General features: G+C 35.3%; 1 protein-coding gene across 1 annotated transcript in view; it reads right to left on the bottom strand.

Annotated features, from left to right (window-relative positions):
* ACSS3 (acyl-CoA synthetase short chain family member 3) overlaps positions 1 to 18,296 on the bottom strand; it is a 245,851-nt gene extending 227,555 nt beyond the window's left edge. The window contains 1 exon segment of the mRNA XM_074270876.1: positions 17,796 to 18,296. Within this exon segment, the coding sequence (XP_074126977.1) occupies positions 17,796 to 18,124 (329 nt within the window). The 5' untranslated portion in view covers positions 18,125 to 18,296.
* Positions 18,297 to 23,572: the final 5,276 nt, after the last annotated feature.

The following is a 23,572-nucleotide window of genomic DNA, read 5'->3' as shown; positions in this document are numbered from 1 at the left end:
AATGTATAAAAATCCTGAGGATTTATGTGGATTTATTTTGTATCCTGCGACTTTGCTAAAATTCTGAATTATTTCTAATAGCTTTTTAGCAGAGTCTTTTGGGTTCTCTAAGTATACCATCATGTCATCTGCAAAAAGTGACAATTTGATTTCTTCATTTCCTACTCTAATTCCTTGGATCTCTTTCTCGGCTCTTATTGCCAAGGCTAGAGTTTCTAGTACTATATTGAATAGTAATGGTGATAGTGGGCAACCTTGTTTCACTCCTGATCTTACAGGGAAAGGTTCTAATTTATCACCATTACATATGATGTTTACTGAAGGTTTTAAATATATGCTCCCTATTATTTTAAGGAATAGTCCATTTATTCCTATACTCTCAAGCGTTTTTAGTAGGAATGGATGTTGGATTTTATCAAATGCCTTTTCTGCATCTATTGAGATGATCATATGGTTTTTATTAATTTGATTATTAATATGGTCAATTATACTAATAGTTTTCCTAATATTAAACCATCCCTGCATTCCTGGTATAAATCCCACTTGGTCATATTGTATTATCCTGGGGATGATTTTCTGAAGTCTATTTGCTAATATCTTATTTAAGATTTTAGCATCAATATTCATTAAGGAAATTGGTCTATAGTTTTCTTTCTCAGTTTTCGATCTACCTGGTTTAGGTATCAGTACCATGTCTGTGTCATAGAAGGAATTTGGTAGGACTCCTTCAATCCCTATTTTTTCAAATAGTTTACATAGCATTGGAGTTAGTTGTTCTTTAAATGTTTGGTAGAATTCACCTGTAAATCCATCTGGTCCTGGGGACTTTTTCTTAGGAAGTTGGTTAATAGCTTGGTCTATTTCTTTTTCTGAGATGGGACTATTTAAACTACTTACTTCTTCCTCTGTTAATCTGGGCAAGCTATATTTTTGAAGGTATTCTTCCATTTCATTTAAGTTATCGAATTTATCGGCACAAAGTTGAGCAAAGTAGCTCCTAACTATTGTTCTAATTTCCTCTTCATTAGTGGTGAGTTCACCCTTTTCATTTTCAAGACTATCAATTTGCTTTTTCTCTTTCCTTTTTTTAATCAGGTTTACTAAGGGTTTGTCTATTTTGTTGGTTTTTTCATAAAACCAACTCTTAGTTTTATTAATTAATTCAATAGTTTTTTTACTTTCAATTTTATTAATCTCACCTTTTATTTTTTGAATTTCAAGTTTTGTGTTTGTCTGGGGGTTTTTAATTTGTTCCTTTTCTAGCAATTTTAGTTGTAAACCCAATTCGTTGGCCCTCTCTTTCTCTATTTTATGCAGGTAGGCCTGTAGAGATATAAAACTTCCCCTAATTACTGCTTTGGCTGTATCCCACACATTTTGGTATGATGTCTCATTATTGTCATTTTCTTGGGTGAAGTTATTAATTATGTCTATGATTTGCTGTTTTACCCAATCATTCTTTAGTATAAGATTATTTAGTTTCCAATTATTTTTTGGTCTATTTTCCCCTGGCTTTTTATTAAATGTTATTTTGATTGCATTATGGTCTGAAAAGGATGCATTTACTATTTCTGCCTTACTGCATTTGATTTTGAGGTTTTTATGCCCTAGTATATGATCAATTTTTGTATAGGTTCCATGAACTGCTGAGAAGAAAGTATATTCCTTTCTGTCTCCATTTAGCTTTCGCCAAAGATCTATCATATCAAACTTTTCTAGTATTCTATTTACCTCTTTGACTTCTTTCTTATTTATTTTGTGGTTTGATTTATCTAATTCTGAGAGTGCAAGGTTGAGATCTCCCGCTATTATAGTTTTGCTATCTATTTCCTTTTGCAGCTCTCTTAATTTCTCTTTTAAGAATTTAGATGCTGCACCACTTGGTGCATACATGTTTAATATTGATACTGCTTCACTATTGATGCTTCCCTTTAGCAGGATATAATGCCCTTCCTTATCTCTTTTAATTAGATCAATTTTTGTTTTTGCTTGATCTGAGATGAGGATGGCTACTCCTGTTTTTTTGGTTTTGCCTGAAGCATAATAGATTCTGCTCCACCCTTTTACTTTTAGTTTGAATGTCTCATCCTGTTTCAGGTGTGTTTCCTGTAAACAACATATAGTAGGATTCTGACTTTTAATCCAGTCTGCTAACTGCTTCCTCTTTATGAGGCAGTTTGCCCCATTCACATTTATGGTTAGAAGGACTAATTCTATATTGCTTGCCATCCTATTAACCCCTGCTTATGCTTTTCCCCTTTCCTTCCCTTTTACCCTCCTATCCAGTATTAAACTGGTAAACACCACTTGCTTTTTACAGCCCTCCCTTTTTAGGATCCCTCCCCCACCTTAAAGATCCTCCCCTTATTTTACCCCTTTTCCTCGAAATTACTGTATTCCCTTCCCCTTAGCTTACTCCTTCCCTTTCACTTTTCAATGAAGTGGAAGAAGTTTCACCATAAATCGAATATGTCTATTGATACACGCTATGTTCATCTCCCTCCTTTCTTTCTCTCAGATATAATAGGTTACCTTTGCCTCTTCATGAGATGTAGTACCACCACTTTGTACTTTTTTATGATATAATCTCCTTTCCACCTCTATTTTCTAAGACAAATTGTACATATGTTCTTTACATATTTTTTTGACAGAAGTATAGTTCTCAAGATTTCTTTTTACCTTTTTTAGAAGTCTCTTGAGTTCTGTATTTGAAGATCAAACCTCTTATGTAGGTCTGGTTTTTTCATCAAAAATAGATGGAATTCATTTATTTCGTTAAATGTCCATCTTCTTCCCTGGAAAATGATGCTCATTCTTGCTGGGTAAGTTATTCTTGGCTGCATACCAAGTTCCTTAGCCTTTCGGAATATCATGTTCCAGGCCCTGCGTTCTTTTAATGTGGACGCTGCTAGATCCTGTGTTATTCTTATTGTGGATCCTCCATATCTGAATTGTTTTTTTCTAGCAGCTTCCAATATCTTTTCCTTTGTCTGATGGTTCTTGAACTTGGCCACTATATTTCTTGGCGTTTTGATTTTAGGGTCCCTTTCAGTAGGTGATCGATGAATTTTCTCAATGTCTATTTTACCCTCTGTTTCCAAAACGTCTGGGCAGTTCTCTTTGATAATTTCCTCGAAAATGGTGTCCAAGCTCTTTTTTTCCTCCCATTTTTCAGGGAGTCCGATTATTCTCAAATTGTCTCTCCTGGATCTGTTTTCCAGGTCTGTTGTCTTTCTGGTAAGGTACTTGACAGTCTTTTCAATTGTTTCATTTCTCTGGTTTTGCTTGACTCCCTCTTGGTTTCTCCTTGAGTCATTCATTTCTACTTGTTCCAGTCTAATTTTCAATGATGTATTTTCTTCACTCACTTTTTTTATATCTCTTTGTAATTGTCCAATTGAGTTTTTATCTTCTATGGAATTTTTTTCCATTTTATCCATTTTATTTTTTAGAGAGCTGATTTCTTTTTCCAGCTCACTAATCCTGTTTTCCTTGGAGTTGTTTACCTTTTCCAGCTCACTAATCTTGTTTCTCAATGATTTGATTTCTTTATCCATTCTGTCTTTGAATGCATGGGATGACTTCTCCAGGCTCTCTTGCCAAGCTTCCCTTTCCTTTTCCCATTTCTCTTCCAGCTCTCTTGTGAGAGCCTTTTTTATTTCCTCTATGAGGTTCTTTTGTATTGAGGAGCAGCTTATATACCTCCCAGGGGATACATCTGGGGACATTCTGTTCCTAGTCTCCTCAGCATTTGAAGTCTGCTCCCTCTCCACACAAAAGCTGTCAATGGTTAGAGCCCTTTTGAATTTTTTATTCATTTTGTCAGAATCAAAGAAAACAAACTGACAAGAGAAGCAATTGGTCTGTTTTGCGGAGGATAGGGCTGGATGTTATTAATGGGCTTCCTCTACAGACTGGGGATAGGGCAGCAGAGAGCCACTAACAGAACAGCAATGACTGTACTGAGTCTGCGCTCTGAGGCTCCGAGAACGCACCGAGTCAGTCCAGGTGGGGGTTGGGGGTGGCCGGGCTCTGAGAGACGCTGGCTTTCTGGGGTTTTAATCTTCACCTCCGGTGTTTACACCCTCTCCACGGCTCCTGGCTTGCTGCCAAGACGGAGCATCCACACTGGGGCAAAAGCCCTTTCACAGAAACTGCAGAGATCACACCCCTCCCCCTCCGGTCTGAGCTGTGTGAGCTGCCTGTCTTGCTCTGGCTGTCTGCCCTCAGTCTGCGCCCAGTCTGATTGACCCTCCCCCGAACAAACACAGACCTTTTCTGGTGACTTTCAAGGATGTCTTCTCTTGGTGATAATTTGTGGATTTCTTTCTGGGTCAAGCATTAAGTCAGAGGCTTGTCATGAAGTAAGTTCTGAGAGAAAGCGAGGAGCTCAAGCAGCTGTCTGCCTCCACGCCGCCATCTTAGCCGGAAGTCCGATTCCTGCTAGTTTTGAAGTCCTGTAGTAGTCCCCATCAACAATTTTTGTTGTTCATTGGCACATGTAGTCAGAGATGGAATCATAAAGACCTCAAAATCAAATGCAGAAAGGCAGAAATAGTAATTGCATTTTTTTTTCAGATCACAATGCAATAAAAATTACATTCAACAAAAGGCCAAGGGAAAATAGACCAAAAAGTAATTGAAAACTAAATAATTTCATTCTAAAGAATGAATGGATGAAACAGCAAATCATACATACAATTAATAATTTCATCCAAGAGAATGACAATAATGAGAAAACATATCAAAATTTGTGGGATGAAGCCAAAGTGGTAATAGAAGGGAATGTTATACCTCTAGAGGTTAACTTGCATAAAAGAAAGAAAAAGAAGATCAATGAATTGCATTTGCAATTTAAAAAGCTAGAAAAAAAGAGCAAATTAACAACTCCCAAATAACAAACTTGAAATTCTAAAAATAAAATAGATTAATAGAATTGAAAGTAAAAAAACCTATTGAATTAATAAATAAAAGTTCATTTTGTGAAAAAACCAACTAAATAGAAACTTTTAGTAAATTTCATTAGAAAAAGGAAAGAAGAAAAGCAAATTGTTAATCTTAAAAATGAAAAGGAAGACCTTTCTACTAATGAAGAAGAAATTAGAGCAATAATTAGGTGCTACTTTGCCCAACTTTATGCCAATAAATTTGATAAACTAAGTAAAATGGAGGGACACCTACAAAAATATAGATTGCCCAGATTAACAGAAGGAAGTAAATTGCTTAAATACTCCCATTTTAGGGGGAAAAATAGAATAAGCTATTAATCAACTCCCTAAGAAAAAATCCCCAGGACCAGATGGATTTACATGTGAATTCTACCAAACACTTAAAGAACAATTAACTTCAATGCTATATAAACTATTTGAAAAAATAGGAAATGAAGGGTTCCTACTAAATTCCTTTTATGACACAGACATGGTACTACTATCTAAACCAGGTAGGATGAAAATAGAGAAAGAAAAATTATAGACCAATCTCCCTAATGAATACTGATACAAAAATCTTAAATAAAACATTTGCAAAGAGATTACAGAAAATCATCTCCACAATAATACACCATGACCAAGTAGAATTTATACCAGGAATGAAAGGCTGGTCCAATATTAGGAAAACTATTAGCATTATTGACTATATCAATAACCAAATTAACAAAAACCATCTGATTGTTTCAATAGATATAAAAAAAAAAGCATTTGATAAAATCCAACCCATTCCTATTAAAAACACTAGAGAGTATAGGAATAAATGCACTTTTCCTTAAAATAGTCAGAAACATCTATTTAAAACTATCTATAAGCATCATATGTAATGGGCATAAACTGGAACCATTCACAATAAGATCAAGGGTGAAACAAGATAACCCACTATCACCATTACTATTCAATGCTAGCTTTGGCAATAAGATATGGAAAAGAGATTAGAGGAATTAGAGTAGGTAATGAGAAAACCAAATCATCACTCTTTGTAGATGAATATGATGGTATACTTAGAGAACCCCAGAGAATCAACTAAAAAGCTATTAGAAATAATCTACAACTTTAGCAAAGTTGCAGGATACAAAATAAATTCACATAAATTATCAGCAATTTTATACATCACTAATAAAATCCAATATCAAGAGATGTAAAGAGAAATTCCATTTAATTATTGATAGCATAAAATATTTGGGAATCTATCTGCCAAGTGAAACTATATGAGCACAACTACAAAACACTTTCCACACAAATAAAGCCAGATCTAAACAATTGGAAACATATCAAGTGATCTTGGATAGGTCGAACAAATATAATAAAAATGACAATACTACCTAAACTAATCTACTTAGTGCTATACCAATCAACCTCCCAAGAAACTATTTTAATGACCTAGAAAAAATAACAACAAAATTCATCTAGAAGAACAAAAGGTCAAGAATTTCGAGGGAATTAATGAAAAAAAAATCAAATGAAGGTGGCCTAGCTATACCAGATCTAAAACTATATTATAAAACAGTAGTAATCAAAATTATTTGATACTGGCTAAGAAATAGACTAGTTGATCAGTGGAATAGGTTAGGTTCACAAGACTAAATAGTCAATAACTATATAACAATCTAGTGTTTGACAAACCCAAAGACCTCATCTATTGGAACAAAAATTCACTATTTGACAAAAACTGCTGGGAAAATTAGAAACTAGTATGGCAGAAACTAGGCATTGACCCACACCTAATGCCATAAATGGGTTCATGATCTAGATATAAAGAATGATATTGTAAATAAATTAGTAGAGCATAGGATAATTTACCTCTCAGACCTGTGGAGGAGAAAGGAATTTGTGATCAAAGAAGAACTAGAGATCATTATTGATCACAAAATAGATAATTTTGATTATATTAAGTTAAAAAGTTTTTGTACAAACAAAACTAATGCGGATAAGATTTGAAGGGAAGCAATAAATTGGGAAAACATTTTGACATTCAAAGGTTCTGATAAAGGTCTCATTTCCAAAATATATAGAGAATTGACTCAAATTTGTAATCAATCAAGCCATTCTCCAATTGATAAATGGTCAAAGGATATGAACAGACAATTTTCAGATGATAAAATTGAAATTTTTTCTAGTCATGTGAAAAGTTGCACCAGATCACTATTGATCAGACAAATGCAAATTAAGAAAACTCTGAGATACCACTATACACCTCTCAGATTGGCTAAGAATTCAGGAAAAGATAATGACGAATGTTAGAGGGGATATGGGAAAACTGGGACACTGATACATTATTGATGGAACTGCGAGCAAATCTGGTGAGGAATTTTGAACCACGCTCAAAAAGTTATCAAACTCTGTATATGCTTTGGTCCAGCAGTATTGTTGCTGGGTTTATATCCCAAGGAGATTTTAAAGGAGGGGAAGGCTCCCATATGTGCAAAAACGTTTGTGGCAAATCCTTTTCATAGTGGCTACTGAAATTTAGTGGAAACTTAATGAATGCCCATCAATTGGAGAATGGCTGAATAAATTATGGTATATGAATGTTATGGAATATTATTGTTCTATAAGAAATGACCAACAGGATGATTTCAGAAAGGCCTGGAGAGACTTACATGAATTGATGCTAAGTGAAATGAGCAGAACCTGGAGATCATTATACATGGCAACAACAAGACTATATGATAATCAATTCTGATGCACGTGGCTCTCTTCAACAATGAGATGATTCAAACCACTTCCAATTGTTTAGTAATGAAGAGAGCCATCTACACCCAGAGAAAGGACTATGGGAACTGAGTGTGGACCACACAAAGCATTTTCATTCTTTGTTATTATTTGCTTGCATTTTTGTTTTCCTTCTCACTTTTTTTTTTCTGTCTAGATCTGATTTTTCTTGTGCAACAAGATAGCTGTATAAATATGTATACATGTATTGGATTTAACATATATTTTAACATATTTAACATATATTGGATTACCTGCCATCTAGGGGAGGGGGGAGGGGGAAGGAGGGGAAAATTTGGAACAGAAGTTTAACATATGTTTAGAAGAATTGCACAAGTTTAGCCTATATTGAATTACTTGCTATCTAGAGGAGAGGGGAAATGGGGAGGAAAGGGAAAAAATTGGAACATAAGGTTTTGAGAAGGTGAAACTATTTTTACATGAATTTTGAAAAATAAAAAAGTTCTAATAAAAATAAAACTAAAATAGTTTTAAAAGGGAAAAAAGATGAAAAAGGTGGAAAGACGTATATGAACTGATGCAAAGTGAAATGAGATGAACCAGGAAAACATTGTACACAAAAACAGCAATATTATATGATAATTGTGAATAATTTAGCTAATCTCATTAACACAATAATCTAAAACAATTAGGAAGGATTTATGAAGAAAGGTGCTGTCCATCTCCAGAGAAAGAACTGGTGGAGGTCTGGATGCAGATTGAAAATATGTTTTCTTTATTATTTGTTTTTGTCCTTGTTTTTTTCACAGCATGACTTACGTGGAAGTATGTTTTATTTTATTTTTTTTAATTTTTGTTTATTTTTTTATTATTTGTATTTTTCTTTTACTTTCAAATTATATAACAACAAATATTAGTTCAAGAAAATGTTTGTGTGTGTCTATATATGTATATATACATATAGATAAGTGTGTGTGTATATATATATATACATATAGATAGAAATGTATGTATATATATACATATATATAGATATAGATATAGGTGCAATAAGTAGAAGAAATTATATTGATGAGTATCCATCTTTTCTTTACTTCCTTGTAAATTGTTCTTTTGTTCTCTAGTGCACGCCTTTTTTATTTTATTCTTTTACCCCCTTTCAGCTCCCCACTACCCCCAAAGCAGCACTATAGTTAAGAAAGGATATATTTATATATACATATGTAGATATATACATACATATACATATATGCCCACATTTTTCCTATCCCTGCTGTCCTTTTGCTGTAATTCTGCTCTTAACTTGCCTTTCTATTACTTAACCTCTCCCCACTGATGGGTCCCTCCCTTATTTTCTTCCCTCACTCTCTGCTTCCCCATCTGCCCATCCCTACCCCTTTATTTCTTAATAGATTTTGGAGGGTGCTATACCCTTCATGGTGTGTGTGTGTGGTTTTTTCTTGTTACTTGCTAAATTTTCTTTTTGATCTGGGGGTTTAGAAATTTGGCAATAATGTTTCTATGTATTTACCACAAAGGAACTCATAGAGGTGGTGATCAGCGGATTTTTTCCATTTCTACTTTCCCTTATGTTCTATCATTTCAGGACAATTTTCTTAGATTATTTCTTACATTATTGTGTCAAGGTCCTTTTTCTGGTCACAATTTTCAGACAGTTTCTCTTCTAAATCTATTCTACAGATCTATTATAAGATGTTTCACATTCTGTTCTTTTTTTCATTCTTTATAATATATTTTATTATTTTTTAGTCTCTCATAGCCTCACTGGCTTTCCTTTGCCCAATACAAATTTTCAAAATGTTATTTTCATATTTGAGACCCTGTTATCTCCTTTTTTAGTTGGTTAGCTTCCCCCCACCCCAGAATCTTGCTTTTCTTGGATGGTATATATGTATGTATTTGTTTGTTTATTTATTTATTTATAGTTTTTTTTTTCAATTTCTCATTTGATTTTTAAATTCTTTTTTGAGTTCTTCCATAAACTGTTTTTGGGCAGGGAGTTATTTCACATTACTCTTTGGGTAGAAGCTTTTTTTACTTCAGTGTCCTCTTCTGAAGATGAATCCTGGTCTTCCCTGTTCCTATAATATATTTCTATTATAGTGTAATTCCTTCTTCTTTGCCAGTTCCTTTTTCTTTTTTAATAAAAGGTTTTAGCATAAACATCTCTAATCCTGTGGGGGGAGAGATGGTGTCTCTGGCTTCACTTAAGATCTTCCTTCTCGTGGTCTAGGTGTACCTGATCTAAAGCTATATTATATAGCAGCAGTCACCAAAACCATTTGGTATTGGCCAAGAAATAGACCAGTCGATCAGTGGAACAAATTAGGTACAAAGGATAAAAAAGGGTACAACTATAGCAATCTAAAGTTTGACAAACCCAAAGATACCAACATTTGGGATAAAAATTCATTATTTGAAAAAAAAAACTGTTGGGAAAACTGGAAATTGGTATGGCAGAAATTAGATATGGATCCACACTTAACACCATATATCAAGATAAGATCAAAATGGGTCCATGATTTAGGCATAAAGAACGAGATCATAAATAGATTAGAGGAACAGAGAATAGTCTACCTCTCAGACCTGTGAGGAAGAAGGAATTTATGACCAGAGGAGAACTAGAGATCATTATCGATCACAAAATAGAAGATTTTGATTACATCAAACTAAAAAGTATAGCACTCATTGGGTGCTGGTTCCTTCTCATTCGGGACAGCATCCTGCAACATAGCCTGGTGTTCCTAATCAGTGGAGGTTCCTTCAGTCTTTCTGTACTCAGACTCCAACTCCACAAACAGTTCAAGAGGTGAAAGTTTCTATGTGCTTCCTGCTGAGGAAGCCACACCCAGCTCACCCCAGAGCTCCATACTTAACATTTCACCAAGCTAGCCCAGTCCAGAGGCATTTGAAGGTCACTAAGGTTAATCCCAATCCTGGGTTTTTTCTTCAGATCCTCTAGGTTTTACTCCAAGTCTTCTTGATTTTTCTTGAGTCTATGTTCACCCTGAGGCAGAAATTTATTCTAGTTGTGGGGAAATTAAGAGAGTTTGAAATTTATCTACCTACTCTGCCATCTTCCCAAAATCCTCCAGGAAGTGTGTTTTTCATAACTGCACAGATATAACCTATAGCAAATTCCTTGTCTTCTCCATGGAGTAATGTGGGAGAAAAGGGAGGAATTTGGAACCCAAAAATTTTTGGGGGGGAATGTAAAACATTTTTTGGTAATTTCTGCAAAATTATTTTTGTTATTGAGAAAATAGATATATATTTCTAAATAAAGAGGTTATTAGCAACCTTTAAAAAACCAATTTCAAGGCAGAGGGAATGACAAAAGCCTTGTTGAAAAGGGTTGAAAAGAGAGAATTAATTAAAAAAACAAGAAGCATAGAGCATATTCCCTACTCCACCTTCACTGAACTTCATCTTCTCAAAATAGCATCCACTCTATAATCTGTACTGATTGTAAATTTCCTTATGTGAGAGTTCTAAAGAGATTTATGTATCTATTTTCTATAAGTTACTTTAGTAGGCAGGTGCACTAGACAGAGGGGTAAGCATATTTGCTTATAGGAGTCAAAAGAGAGCCTCTAGTGAGCTAGTCTTGCTCATTCCCAAAAACTTTTGTTGGTGTTCCTTGATAACTTGTTGACATGCCCACCTCCCCCAAACTGGCCCAAACCAGTTTTTCTGTCAACTGTTCTTGTAAAATATCCTGCTTCTTGTCCGACTTGTTCCTAAGAAAGATTGTCCATTCTTTTCCCCATCTCCTCCTTTAACCTCCCATTTATGATTTTCCAGCATTAATCTATGTTGCCTTTCCTGAGGTGTAGGTTCCTTTGTACTGGGGTGCCTCAACACTATTGTCTGATTTTTCTTCTAATAAAACTTTTCTGCACTCCTCTGAATTTTGTCAGAAGTCACCCTGTTGACATTACTTTGCCCCAGCCATGTCTATTTCCAAAAGAGACTTCCTCTCCTTCTTGATATCAGTTTTGTCCCTCATCAGCTTCTAACTCCTCTCCTCTAAGGGCTGTGTTCCTCCATTAAAAATATAAGTTCCATGAAGGTAGGGACTCTCCTAGATGATTTTATTTATATATCTTTAATATTCAGTACAGTGCCTAGGAGATCACTATTTTATCAGTCCTGTTTTGTTTTGTTTTTCAGGAAAAGGAAGGAAAAAAGAGCTTTAGAAGCTAAATGAGATTAAAAGATCAAGTAAAGTTTGTTTTTTGTGTTTTTTTTTTAAATTATGTTTATAGAAAAACTGCATAGACCCAAGCACAGGAAACCATCAGAAAGAAAAAGACCAAATTGTGAGGAAAAGGAGGAGAACACATAAGATGCATAAGTTCAGACCCCAGTTTTGGTGAGGAGTTAGGACACCTCTTCTGCAGCAAAACTGAAGGAAGACAGATTGGACATTGCTCCTGCTTAATTATTAGGAATTCAAATGAGGATATCAGATCTCAATGTTGTTGTTGGGGAAGCTAGATGATATAGTGAAGAGTACTCAGATTTAAGTCAGGAAGACTTGAGTTCAAATTTGGCTTTTTAGACTCATATTAAGTTGCTGTGTGACCTTGGGAAGTCAGTTAACCCTCTTTGCCTTAGTTTCCTCATCTATAAAATGAGTAAGAGAAGAAAATAGGCAACTACTCCAGTATCTTTGCTAAGAAAATTTCAAATTGGATCACAAAAAGTTGGACACAACTAGAATGACTGAACAACAATAATAACAAAAAAACCCAAACCTCCTATTTTACTAAGCTAGGACCTAGGAGTTAAGATACATCTGAGCAAAAATGAAAGGCAAACAGACTGAGCATTGTACAATACCTGAGTAGTTAATAGGAATTCATATATGGAGATTTGGTATCAAAACTAAGTAAAATAGGAGGCTTGTTTATTTGAGATTAAAAGTAAGGTGTGGTGTTAGAGATAAGAGAAACAAGAAAAGAAAAGGTTTGGAGCAGTCACTATTGGGAACAGAGGGATGTAGTCACTATAGAACAGAAAATCAATAGTAGAGTCAGAGTGTTATCTGGAAGTAGGTAGATGCCAGAAAAAGACTGTTGCCATGAATTTGTAGTGGGGGTAAAAAACATTATATCTTCATGACTTTCTCAAGCAACACCCCAATGTCTCAAGCAACATCATAGGGATGCATATTTAATGGTGGTAGTTCGGAATTTTAAAATAGTAGCTAGGGAAGAACATTAAAATGGTTGACTCAAGACTTGAACTGGAAACAAAAAAGTATAGAAGGAAGATTCACCAGAAGAATTGGTATAAGTCAAAGGATAAGAAGTCATATTTAAGGGAAAATTAGTATTAGATGGAAAAAAACAGAAGAAGAAATATAATGAAAGAAGGCTGTGATAAAAATGAAATTTCATAGTTATAGATCTTAAGAGTGATGTCACTTTGTGATCAAAGTGAGGCAGGAAAAGACTAGGGGCAGCTAGATGGCAGTGGATAAAGTAGTGGGTCTGGAATCAGAAAGACATCTTCCTGATTTCAAATCTAGCTTCAGCTGTGTTGACTCTGTACAAGTCACTTAACCATGTTTGCCTCAGTTTCCTCATCTGTCAAATGAACTGGTGAAGAAAATGGCAATCTTTTTCTCTATCTTTCCCAAGAAAACACCAAATGGGGTCAGAAAAAGTTGGCTATTACTGAAAAAATGGAACAATAGAAAAGATTGTGGGGCTGAGGAGATTGAGGAATTGCTTAATCAGATTGCTACAGAGGCCATCAACATGAATAACGCTGTTCTTAAGATGATGTTTAGAATGGAAAGAACACAAGTTATTGAGAGGTTTGGTAAAAATGATCTGATATTAAATGGTTGCCATTATTTGTACTTTGTATCCATCTCTCAGAAATTAAGGAGTATTAAGAAAACATTTATTGAGCACTTAATACTTCTCAGTCATCATCATACCATGATGCCTGCACTACAGCATCTATTCCAATAGTTCCTTTTTTAGGATATGTTAAAGTATCATTACTATGATTCATTTTCTATTGTTTCCGTTATTCTTTCTTGACCCCTTCTGGTTACGTATAAAAGGATATGATTTTGCTTCTTAGAATTATGTAAGTGCAAGTGTTCTTCTCCTTTCTCACTCTGAAGAAGGTAAGTAAATTAATACTCCTTGTCATAGAACACATATGCATATACATATTTATATGTAGCTATACGAATACATGTATTCATGTATATAAGCCTCCTGGCTTACTTTAATTCCCAAAGAAAATCCTACTTTTTAGAGAAAATCTTTTCCAAACCCTCTTAAGTTTTACCTTTCTTTTGTCTACCTTTTTATTCATAATGTCTATAGATTGTGTGTGTGTGTGTGTGTGTGTGTGTGTGTGTGTGTGTGTGTGTGTGTTTGTGTATACTTATTTGCATGTTGGTGCCCCTGTATGATTTGGAATTCCTGTCTTTTGCTTTTCCATGTATCCCCACTGATTGATATAGGCCTTATATATAGAAGGTACTTAATAAATGCTTATTGGCTGACTGACCAATACATACTTATCTAGGACTTTCTGAACTAGAAGCATATTTTTCTTCTTTATGCAATCTGAATTATATTTTTAAATGAAAAATCCAAAAGAGGGGTGAAAGGTAGGCAAAGGGAAACATAAATATTTCTAAAAGGCTCCCAATACCTCCCTTGGAAATGGAATTTCACAAAACCTTTCTCACCAACCAGAGGTCACAATAGTAATGTTATTTCTATAAAACATCTTACAACTTTCAGTATAATATATGAAAAAAATATAGAATGTTATAGCTAGAAAAGACCTTATAGAACAGTTAAGTGATGAATAGTGCTGAGCACTAAGGATACAAAAACAAACAAAAAAAATTAAATAATCTTTACTCTCAAGGAGTTTCCATTCTATTAGCAGAGAGGTATTTGATTGAATTGTCTCATTTCACAAATACAGTTCCAGAGTTCCACTTTGCCTAAGATTTTTACATAATTATGCAATTATGTCTTATTCTAGCCAAATCTAATCCTTTCCCCTTACCTCCCCACCCCTACTTCATAGATAAAGTTACTAAGGTCCAAAGAAATCATATTCAGTCCTATATTGACATATTACCATTTAATTTAATCTTCACCTTATTGAATAGATGACAAACTCTAGGATAATAGAGTTGGATTCATTATAATGCTGCACGCACATCTACAATGCAATCAATATTTGGTAAAGAGTAAGGGTTCTTTTTTTTTTTTTTTTCTTTTAAGTCTTTTAAATGTTGAGTGGGCTTTTATCAACAATCTGCATTTAATTGGGTAATTTTAGCTTAAAGAACCACTAGTACAAATTAAGTTTTTAGGTCAAATCTGTAGGGTGGGAAGAGGAGATTTTCAAAATTAATCTAGTTTAGAGATATCAATTTGACTTCAAAACACTTCCAAGTACAGCCACAACCAGATAAAAATGTAACTGGAAAATATTTAATAAAATAAATAAATAAAATACAATATGTACTTTAAGTCACTATCCAGCCTACAGGTATCTTTCTGTAGGGTTTGTTGTTCAGTTGTTTATTTTTGTTTGTTGTTTTTGTTGTTTTTTAGCTATGCCAGGCTCTTTAGTGATTCCATTTGGGGTTTTCTTGGCAAAGATACTGGAGTGGTTTGCCATTTTCTTTTCCAGTTTATTTTCAGATGAGAAGCTGAGGAAGACTGGGTGAAGTGACTTATGCCGGGCCACACAGTATGTGTCTGAAGTCAAATTTGAACTCAGGAAGTTAGCTCTTTCTGATTCCAGGACACACTGTGAACTTTGGCACAAAAGTTCAGGTGTCCCCATAATTCATATAAAATATGCTTACAAGATCTAGAAAGAGCAACAAATAATTAATGGTTATATGGCTAGACAAGTGAGCTGGTTAGGATACTTAGTTCAAGAAATGAGCGAACCAAACACACCAGAGATTGAAAGACTGATTTTAGTTTCAGGGGCAAGTAGTCTGAGTGATGGATTATTAGGTATCTAATTTCTGATTGGGAAAAGCCATGTATTACTGTTCTGTGATCAAAAGGATTACTTAGAAGTGCTGAGTATCCTATGCTATACTGAAGTTAGAATAGTAGTGACCTAATGGATTTTTCCATAAAACTCTCTAGAGTCATTTTAGCCCATGGGGCCTTTGATTGGGAATCAACAATATATCAACAGGTATCTCCATTTTGTGAGGTATTGTGGGGTTTTCCTCAAGGTTGCTGCCAAGTTTTGGTTTTCTTGTGGTTTTATTTACCCAAATTGTGACTGGACATTCAAGATTCAGCTCTAGTATCTTCTTCCATCACAGAAAACCCCAATCAGCTTAAACTGTCAATCTCCAATCTGGTTTCTTATTCAGAGATGCATTGTCCTAAATCTCCCAACTGTGCCTACTCACCCTAAACATTCTTTCAAAAAAAATAGGGTAAGGTACCCCTATCATCTGAGAGGACAAGAAACCACCAGTCATCATACATATACATTCATGATAAATCCAACCAATTGGTAAAATCTAAAATTAAGTTTGGGCAAAATCTTTTAATATAAACCAACTCAATAAATATCTCCCAACCCCTACCTCAAATTAAACCAAGTTTCTTGGTACAAATAGAAGTTGTCCCCAAAGTCTTGGTGCAGTTTGCAAGTACTAGAGGTCAGTGAGTTTTTGAAGGGGATTAAGAATCAAGTCTATAGGAATCTAAATGCAGGGTTCTGTTGACTTTACCACCTAGTTGAAAACAGCACTAATCTTTTTGGGACATACTACATAATCTGAAAACAACACTTTATGCCAGTTCTTCAGCTTAGTGCATCACATCAATAAAAATTAAGCAATAAAATGTTAGTAAAGTCAAATCTCTTCTTGATTCAGTAGCATATGTTTTTGAGAATGATAACTTAGTCATAGTGGTTCGAGGCTGGGTCTTGGGGCCAGAAACTGAGCCCTAAATTACAGACAAAGGCTAATCAATATTGCTGAAAAGCAATATGAAAAATCATAGGCCTGGGTTCCTTTATACAAGTGTGTATGTATGTGTGTGTGTGTGTGTGTGTGTGTGTGTGTATGTGTGCATATAAGAAAAGCTGATTAACAAAATCCTGAGCAATAATGAAGACCTAAATGATGTATCATCAAATGACTTCTACAGAAATGACAACATGTATTTGTAGTAATAATAATAATAAAAATAGTCTCAGAAAAATCCTTTTTACTTAAAAGACAATATATTGTCATTCATGAGCTTGGGAAAATGTCAGCAGCTTGATTTTAAGAAAGAAAAGGACGTCAATTATTAGGTTACTGCTTGATCTCCCAAAATAACAAAAACTCTCAGTTATGTCTCCTCAGGAGATTCAAGTTCCTGTGCTTGTTCTGCAAGCAGCATTAGACCTCAGTTTCCTTATTTGTGGGAAAAAAAAAAAAAAAAAGGTTCACTGGGTGATCCCTTATAAAGCTCTCAAATTTTGTGAGCCTAAAGCAGGAGCTCTTAAGGATTTTTGTGTCTTGGACACTTTTGGCAGTCAGAATCCTATGTGTTTCTTCTTAGACTTTTTAATACATAAAACAAAAGACAGGTTATAAAGAAGTAGTTGTGACTGTATGAACTCTTTTTCATTCACTAATATGAGAAAAAATAAGTTCATTGTTTCGGGTTTAAGACCCTGTTATGGTGATTAGGAATGATTGAAAGGTGAAAATGAGTTAAAGGGAGTTGGGAATATATGGGGTCAAGGAAAACTCAAGTTTAAGGCATGTCCCCATCTCCCTGCCTATTTTCCAAAGAGACTACAATACTGTGTGCTCTAACACTAGCCAGAGCCTTTTTATGGCACAATTCCATAGGCTCCTAGCGCTTCAGAAGCTTAACCCTATGATTTTACAGATGGGGAAACTGAGATCCAGAGACTGACCCCTGATAGAACCCATAAAGCATCAGGGGCAGGATTGGAACCCAGATCTTCCGACTCCAGGGACAGGGTATTACTCTGCGTTTGAGGTGACCCAGCTGGAACAGGTGAGACTGATTCCACCCGTGGCGGGCTCAGGGACCGTTCCGTCTGGGAGTCACTCACCAACTTGTGGCTGGTGGGTGGCTGTTCTCCAGCGTTTTGGTCCAGGGCTTGTACCAGCTGATCTGCTCCGCGGCCTTCCCCCAGAACCTCTCGGGGTCAGACACCGAGGCCGCAAAATGCGTCTTATACTCACTGACCCCGCCGCTGGTGCCGCCGCCGGACGACAGGGAGCGGCGGCCGGCACCTACGCCGCGACTGCCCGGTGGCGCGGGGGCCAGGTAAGCGCGGCGCGTGGGGGCTGCTCCCCGAGCCGCAGCCGAGCCCTGCAGGGGAGCCCCGAGACCCCCAGCGCCTGTGACCTTCCGACACTGCAGCCAAGAGGGCTTCATCCCTGCCCCGCGTCCCAAGGTCAGAGTCCGGAGTCCGGGGAAGTGGGGAGAGGATGAGATAGTTTATTGTGAGATCAGTAGCCCAAGTTCGGTCAGGCCTCCACTGACGTCGGAGTAGCGAAAGCTCTAGTAGGAGCTTTCACTTTGTAGGACCTGAGAGACTGACAAATTCCCGAAGTTGGGTGGTTTTGTTTTGTTGGGAGGTGGAGGGGAGGACCGGGAGCGTGGCAGACTAGATCCTGAAGTTGGTGAGAAAAGATGAGCTGGATCCAAGGAGGAAGAAACAGTTTTGTTTTAACTTTAAAAAAAAAAAAATTGTAACTTTCCAAATACATTTTATTTGTTTATTGATAATATTGACCCTTTTGTTTTTATAGCATCTCTCCTGCATTCAGCCTCTGGGTTCCTCCACAAAGTAAGTGAATCTTACTTTGTAACAAAACAGTTAAGTGAAAAGAAAGGGATACTGTGACCCTTGTATTGCAACATTCTGCCATCTGGAAATACTTGAGATGAATCTGTTAAAATATGAGTTCCAATGCAAAGCCTCAAAAGAAATTTGAAACTATTCTCTTCCATGCAGATTCCCCAGATTTTGAAAATAAAACAAACAATATTAAAACTTCCCCAGCTGTACAGGGCCGAAGTCATTGGCCAGGATTATTCCATAAATTGAATTTTCGACGATGAAAAGAAAAATTAAACTACAGGTAGGGTTGGCTACTATGTGAGTTTGTCTTGTTTCTTCTATTTATAATCTCTAACTTTATCTAAACAATCCCAACCAAAGTTTCTCAAGAAAATCCAGGTCCATAGTACCTATTTCTCCAGGTTTTCGCAAAGACAATTTGTTAAAATAATGAGAAGAGCTTTAGAGAAAATGGGCGGAGCTTTAAGGAAAGTAATACTATCTGTGGGAGGGCCTTACCTATTGACTGCTCTCACGGCCACAGAAGTTTGGCTTGGGCTTTTGTACTTCTACCATAAAGCTGAAAACTTTCATTTGGAATCACTTAAAACTTCTGACTTTGTCTCGGTGTGGATAATCTCTTAGTTCCTTCGGTCTATAAATTCCAATATCCTCTCAGGGTCCTTACTTTTCCTATCCCACTTTCTCCAAATTTAAGATTACAGGAAACAATAAAAGTTAAGTTTACTTAAATTGACTTACATGAATTTCTTGCTGTTGTTGAGGGAAGAGCAAGAGTCTAGCCTTCTTGGTTCTGAATGTATGATTTTTCTTTATTAAATTTATTATTGATGAATGAAGCATTCTAATTATGTATTCATAACCAATGAGCAGAGAGGAAGGGATTCAGACAAAGGGGGGAAAAACCCAGCTTTCTATACAAGTACTGTATGCACTAGATTTTTAAAATGTACCTGTAATTTCATCTGTACAAAGAACTCCCATTTAAGAATTCCCTTTTACTCTGCATTAGAGAAATCTAGGAGCACCATATGATTTCCACAGGGTCATAGAATCAGTATGTGTCAAGGATAGGACTTGAACTCAGATTTTTCTCATTTTGAGCTCAGTTCTACATTCAGTATGCCTTTCCATTTATTAGATACACATGAGATAGTGGAGACTGGCAGTTGATGGGGTCTTTTTTAGGAAATAGCACTTGGAAAGGACTTTGATACAAGAGAGGAAATCTAAGAGCAAGAATAAAGAGAGAGTGCACCCATGGAGGTTGGGTGAGCAGGGAATAGAAAAGGACTGTGCAAAGCAATGGAGGGGGAGATAGATTATAGTGTGAAACAGTTTGGCCAGTTTGTCTAGATCACAGAGTGAATAAAGTATGTGGGGAAGGAAATAATAATAGAATGCACTTTAAGATTTGCAAATATATATATATATATATATATATATATATATATATATATATATATATATATATATATATATATACATATACATATATACATATATATTGCTATTATTAGATTCTCTGTTAGATTAATACTGTGAAATAGGAACTATTATTATTCCATTTTATAAGAACCAAAATGAAGGCTGTCACACACAGCTATTCTGAAATAGGATTTTTATTCAGTTCTTCCTAACTCCAAATCCAAGAATTAATCCAATATATCTGAACTTGTTAGAGGCAGATTGGGAGATTGTGAAGAGCCTTAGAGACAATGTCAGTGGAGCTATGTATTTTGTCCTATGACTGATAGATCTTAAAAACTATTATAATCCTCTTCTAAAATATTCAATGAAACTGATTCTTGGTTGAAATTTGCCTTCTCACTTGACAGATTTTATCCTTAAGATTATTATATTGTCTTATAGAAAGGAGATCATTTGGTTTATTACCACATTCCCTGTTCTCAGTTCACTTAAAATACAAGATTTAATGAAAGATAATCTGGATATAGCATAAACATTCATTGATCCTCTATCAGAAATTTGAAGATCATTTTGATTGAGTCAAAAAGGATACCCGAGTGACAAAAAAAAAAAAAAAAAAAAAAAAAAAAAAAAAGCCACCTGCCCCTGGGAGTTTCATATAGCTAAATCACAAAGATAGACAATTCAAGATTAAGATTTTGGAGACAATCCAAGTTAGAGAAAAACCAAGCTCTTTACTTCGCTACAATGGCATAATTAAAGAGATCCTGAGAAGATTAGTTCATGGCCCTTGACAACAAGAAAGGTCTTGAAGAGTAGGACTCAGAGATTAGAAACCTTTGGGAGCCCAATTAAACAAGCTTGCGGCTGAACTTAGTGAGGAACTCACAAGAGAGAAGTACTCCCCACTCACCAACTCAACCCTATCCATCCAAGAGAAAAAGAGGAATTGTTTTCCCTTAATTTTTTGCTTTCTATAACTCTCTGAAATTCATCAACTGCTTATTATTGAGCTTAGCTGTTTAAAACTCACAAAGGCATGACTCATTTTGTAAATTCGTCCAGTGAGATGTTCATCCTTGGTAAGAAATCATCATTATTAATATCTTATTACTACATTAATACCTTCTCATCTATTACTTATTCCAGAATGGATATTGTATATACTCTTTATGCTACATCAATTTATTTGGAGTGAGGGAGGTTCAAAATAAAATCTCCACTTAAAACTTGATGGTGCCTTATAGATAATCTGTCCCAACCCATTTATTTGCAAATGAAAAATCTGAGAGTTTTAATTTATAAAGTAGCAGGGGATTAAATCCCTAATTTCTTTCATTCCAAATCCACATCCCATTGTGAATTCTAGACATTTTTGTTATTAATGAATTAGTTTTCTTTTGATATAGTTTTTTCTTTCTTGAGTTAAACAAAAATAATAAATTATGACTAAATAATCATAAACAAGTATTTATTGTCATTATGTATTATATGCCAGACACATATGCTAGAAATACAAACAAACGAACAAAAAAACCCCAATCTTTTCTCTCAAGGAGTTTGAGGGAAAGTCAAATGAGAAATTCTAGGAGTAGAAGTAAGAAGGAATACATTCCAAGCATTAAGAACATACTGGATAAAGGCACTTGGAATCAGAACCTTTGGCCTATCTTATTTTGATCTGCTTTTAGAGAGCTATATAGGCATAGGGGATAAGGTAGTTATTGCTAAACCTGAGGAAATTGTGGGTAAATATGTTCCCATGGAAAAGAACAATTTCTCTTTGGAGGTCAGTGAAAAGCATCTGCTTACCTTATACTGCATGATCCTAGAATGTTCCATTCACAATTCAGCATTGTGGCTCAAGAACTGTACATCCATCCATCTTCTTACCTGTTAAGTAATGAAGAGTGTTTTGCTATTCCTGCTGATCTTCCTTTATCTTTCAGTTCTAAACCGCTCCTGATTTATCCTTTGACCTCAATTTCCAAGCCTATAATTTGATCAAACATACCCTACATAGTTGAAGAATATGGTTATGACATCTGCTTCCAAGTCCACAGATCTCTTCTCTATTTGATAAAAATTGCCTTATTCAAGCCACAGAAAAATGAACAGTACTGAAATAATTCTTCTACAAATAAGATTAAAGATGGAATAAAATATAAACAACAAATGAATCAGGTTGACTAGAGTATAAAGAACGCAAGATGATCAGTATATATATATATATATATATGATGTGTATATGTCTATGTATGTAGATTGGAGCCAGGTTATGAAAGTCAAGGCATAGACAGAGCATGAGAGCATACCCATAGTTACAGGACAAGTTATAGATGATGATCTGGTAAAAGAGGCAAATTAGAGCATTTCTTAAATATCTTTTATGGTACTAAAACAAAGAATGAAATAGCCCCCTCTTAAGCCAAAGTTTTCAGGAGACCATTAAATAGTGATTGCTAGGATTCATTACTTGGCAGTTAACATGGTTTTAGAGCAGCTAGGTGATACAATGGATAGAGCAATAGAGCCCTGGCATGGAATTAGGAAGACATCTTCTTGAGTACAAATCTGACATCAAGTACTTATTAGCTGTGTGATCCTAAGAAAGAAATTTAACCCTGTTTGCCTCAATTTCTTCATCTGTAAAGTGAGCTGAAGATAGAAATGGCAAACCACTTTTTTTTTTCCAAGAAAACCCTGAATGAGGTCAGGAGGAAGCAGACACAACTGAAACAGCTCAACAAACAAATAAATCTTGTGGTTTCAATGACCCCTTATTATATCTATAAGGATATGTTTTACTTTATTTTTATTTTTATTGCTTTTTGCATTTCTAAACTTTGAGCAAAATCCTTTCTCATACTGAGAAATATGAATGAATAAATTTTACATTACACATATATGTCATGAATTACATATACTTATCATAAGAAATATGGTCTTTATTCCTCTGTTAGGATCTTTGTGTATTAGAAATTTATTTCCCCCTTCTCCATGGAAATTGATTTAGCTTTTTACATATGTCTAGAATTCCAAAGTATGTATGAGGGAGAAAAGCCAAAGAAACCACTTCTATGATGACAATGATTCTGTATCTCAGAGAATCATTCAAGGCCTCTTTAGATGTAACTACCTGGTGCATTGGATAGATCAGTGGACCTAAAGTCAGGAAGATCTGAATTCAAATCCAGGCTCAGACACTTACCATCTGGGTAAACCATGGCAAGTGACTTAAACTCTGTCTGCCGGAGTTTGCTTACCTGTCAAATAAGTATAATAATAGTACCTATGTCCCAGGATTAATTGAGATTATATTTGTAAAAATGTCTTGCATAGTGTCCTGCACATTGTAGGTTTTGAATAAATAATTAGTCCTCTTCCTTTTATTCCCTTTAGTCTTTGGCTTTACCCAGCCTATTTGAAGAATTTTATACTTATAATAATTATATATCATGGGAGAAAGCTTCTATAAGACAAACAAGTTTGTTATAATGTTTTGTCTCATGAAGTCACATGGTTTGATGCTCTGTATGCCTTTCATGTGTTGCTTAAAGCATTCTCATAGCCTCTTCTGACTTCGA

Source organism: Sminthopsis crassicaudata, chromosome 5 (assembly GCF_048593235.1).
Source record: "Sminthopsis crassicaudata isolate SCR6 chromosome 5, ASM4859323v1, whole genome shotgun sequence".
NCBI lineage: Eukaryota > Metazoa > Chordata > Mammalia > Dasyuromorphia > Dasyuridae > Sminthopsis > Sminthopsis crassicaudata.
Note: the sequence above shows the minus strand (reverse complement) of the source record. Positions and strands in the feature narration are given on the sequence as shown.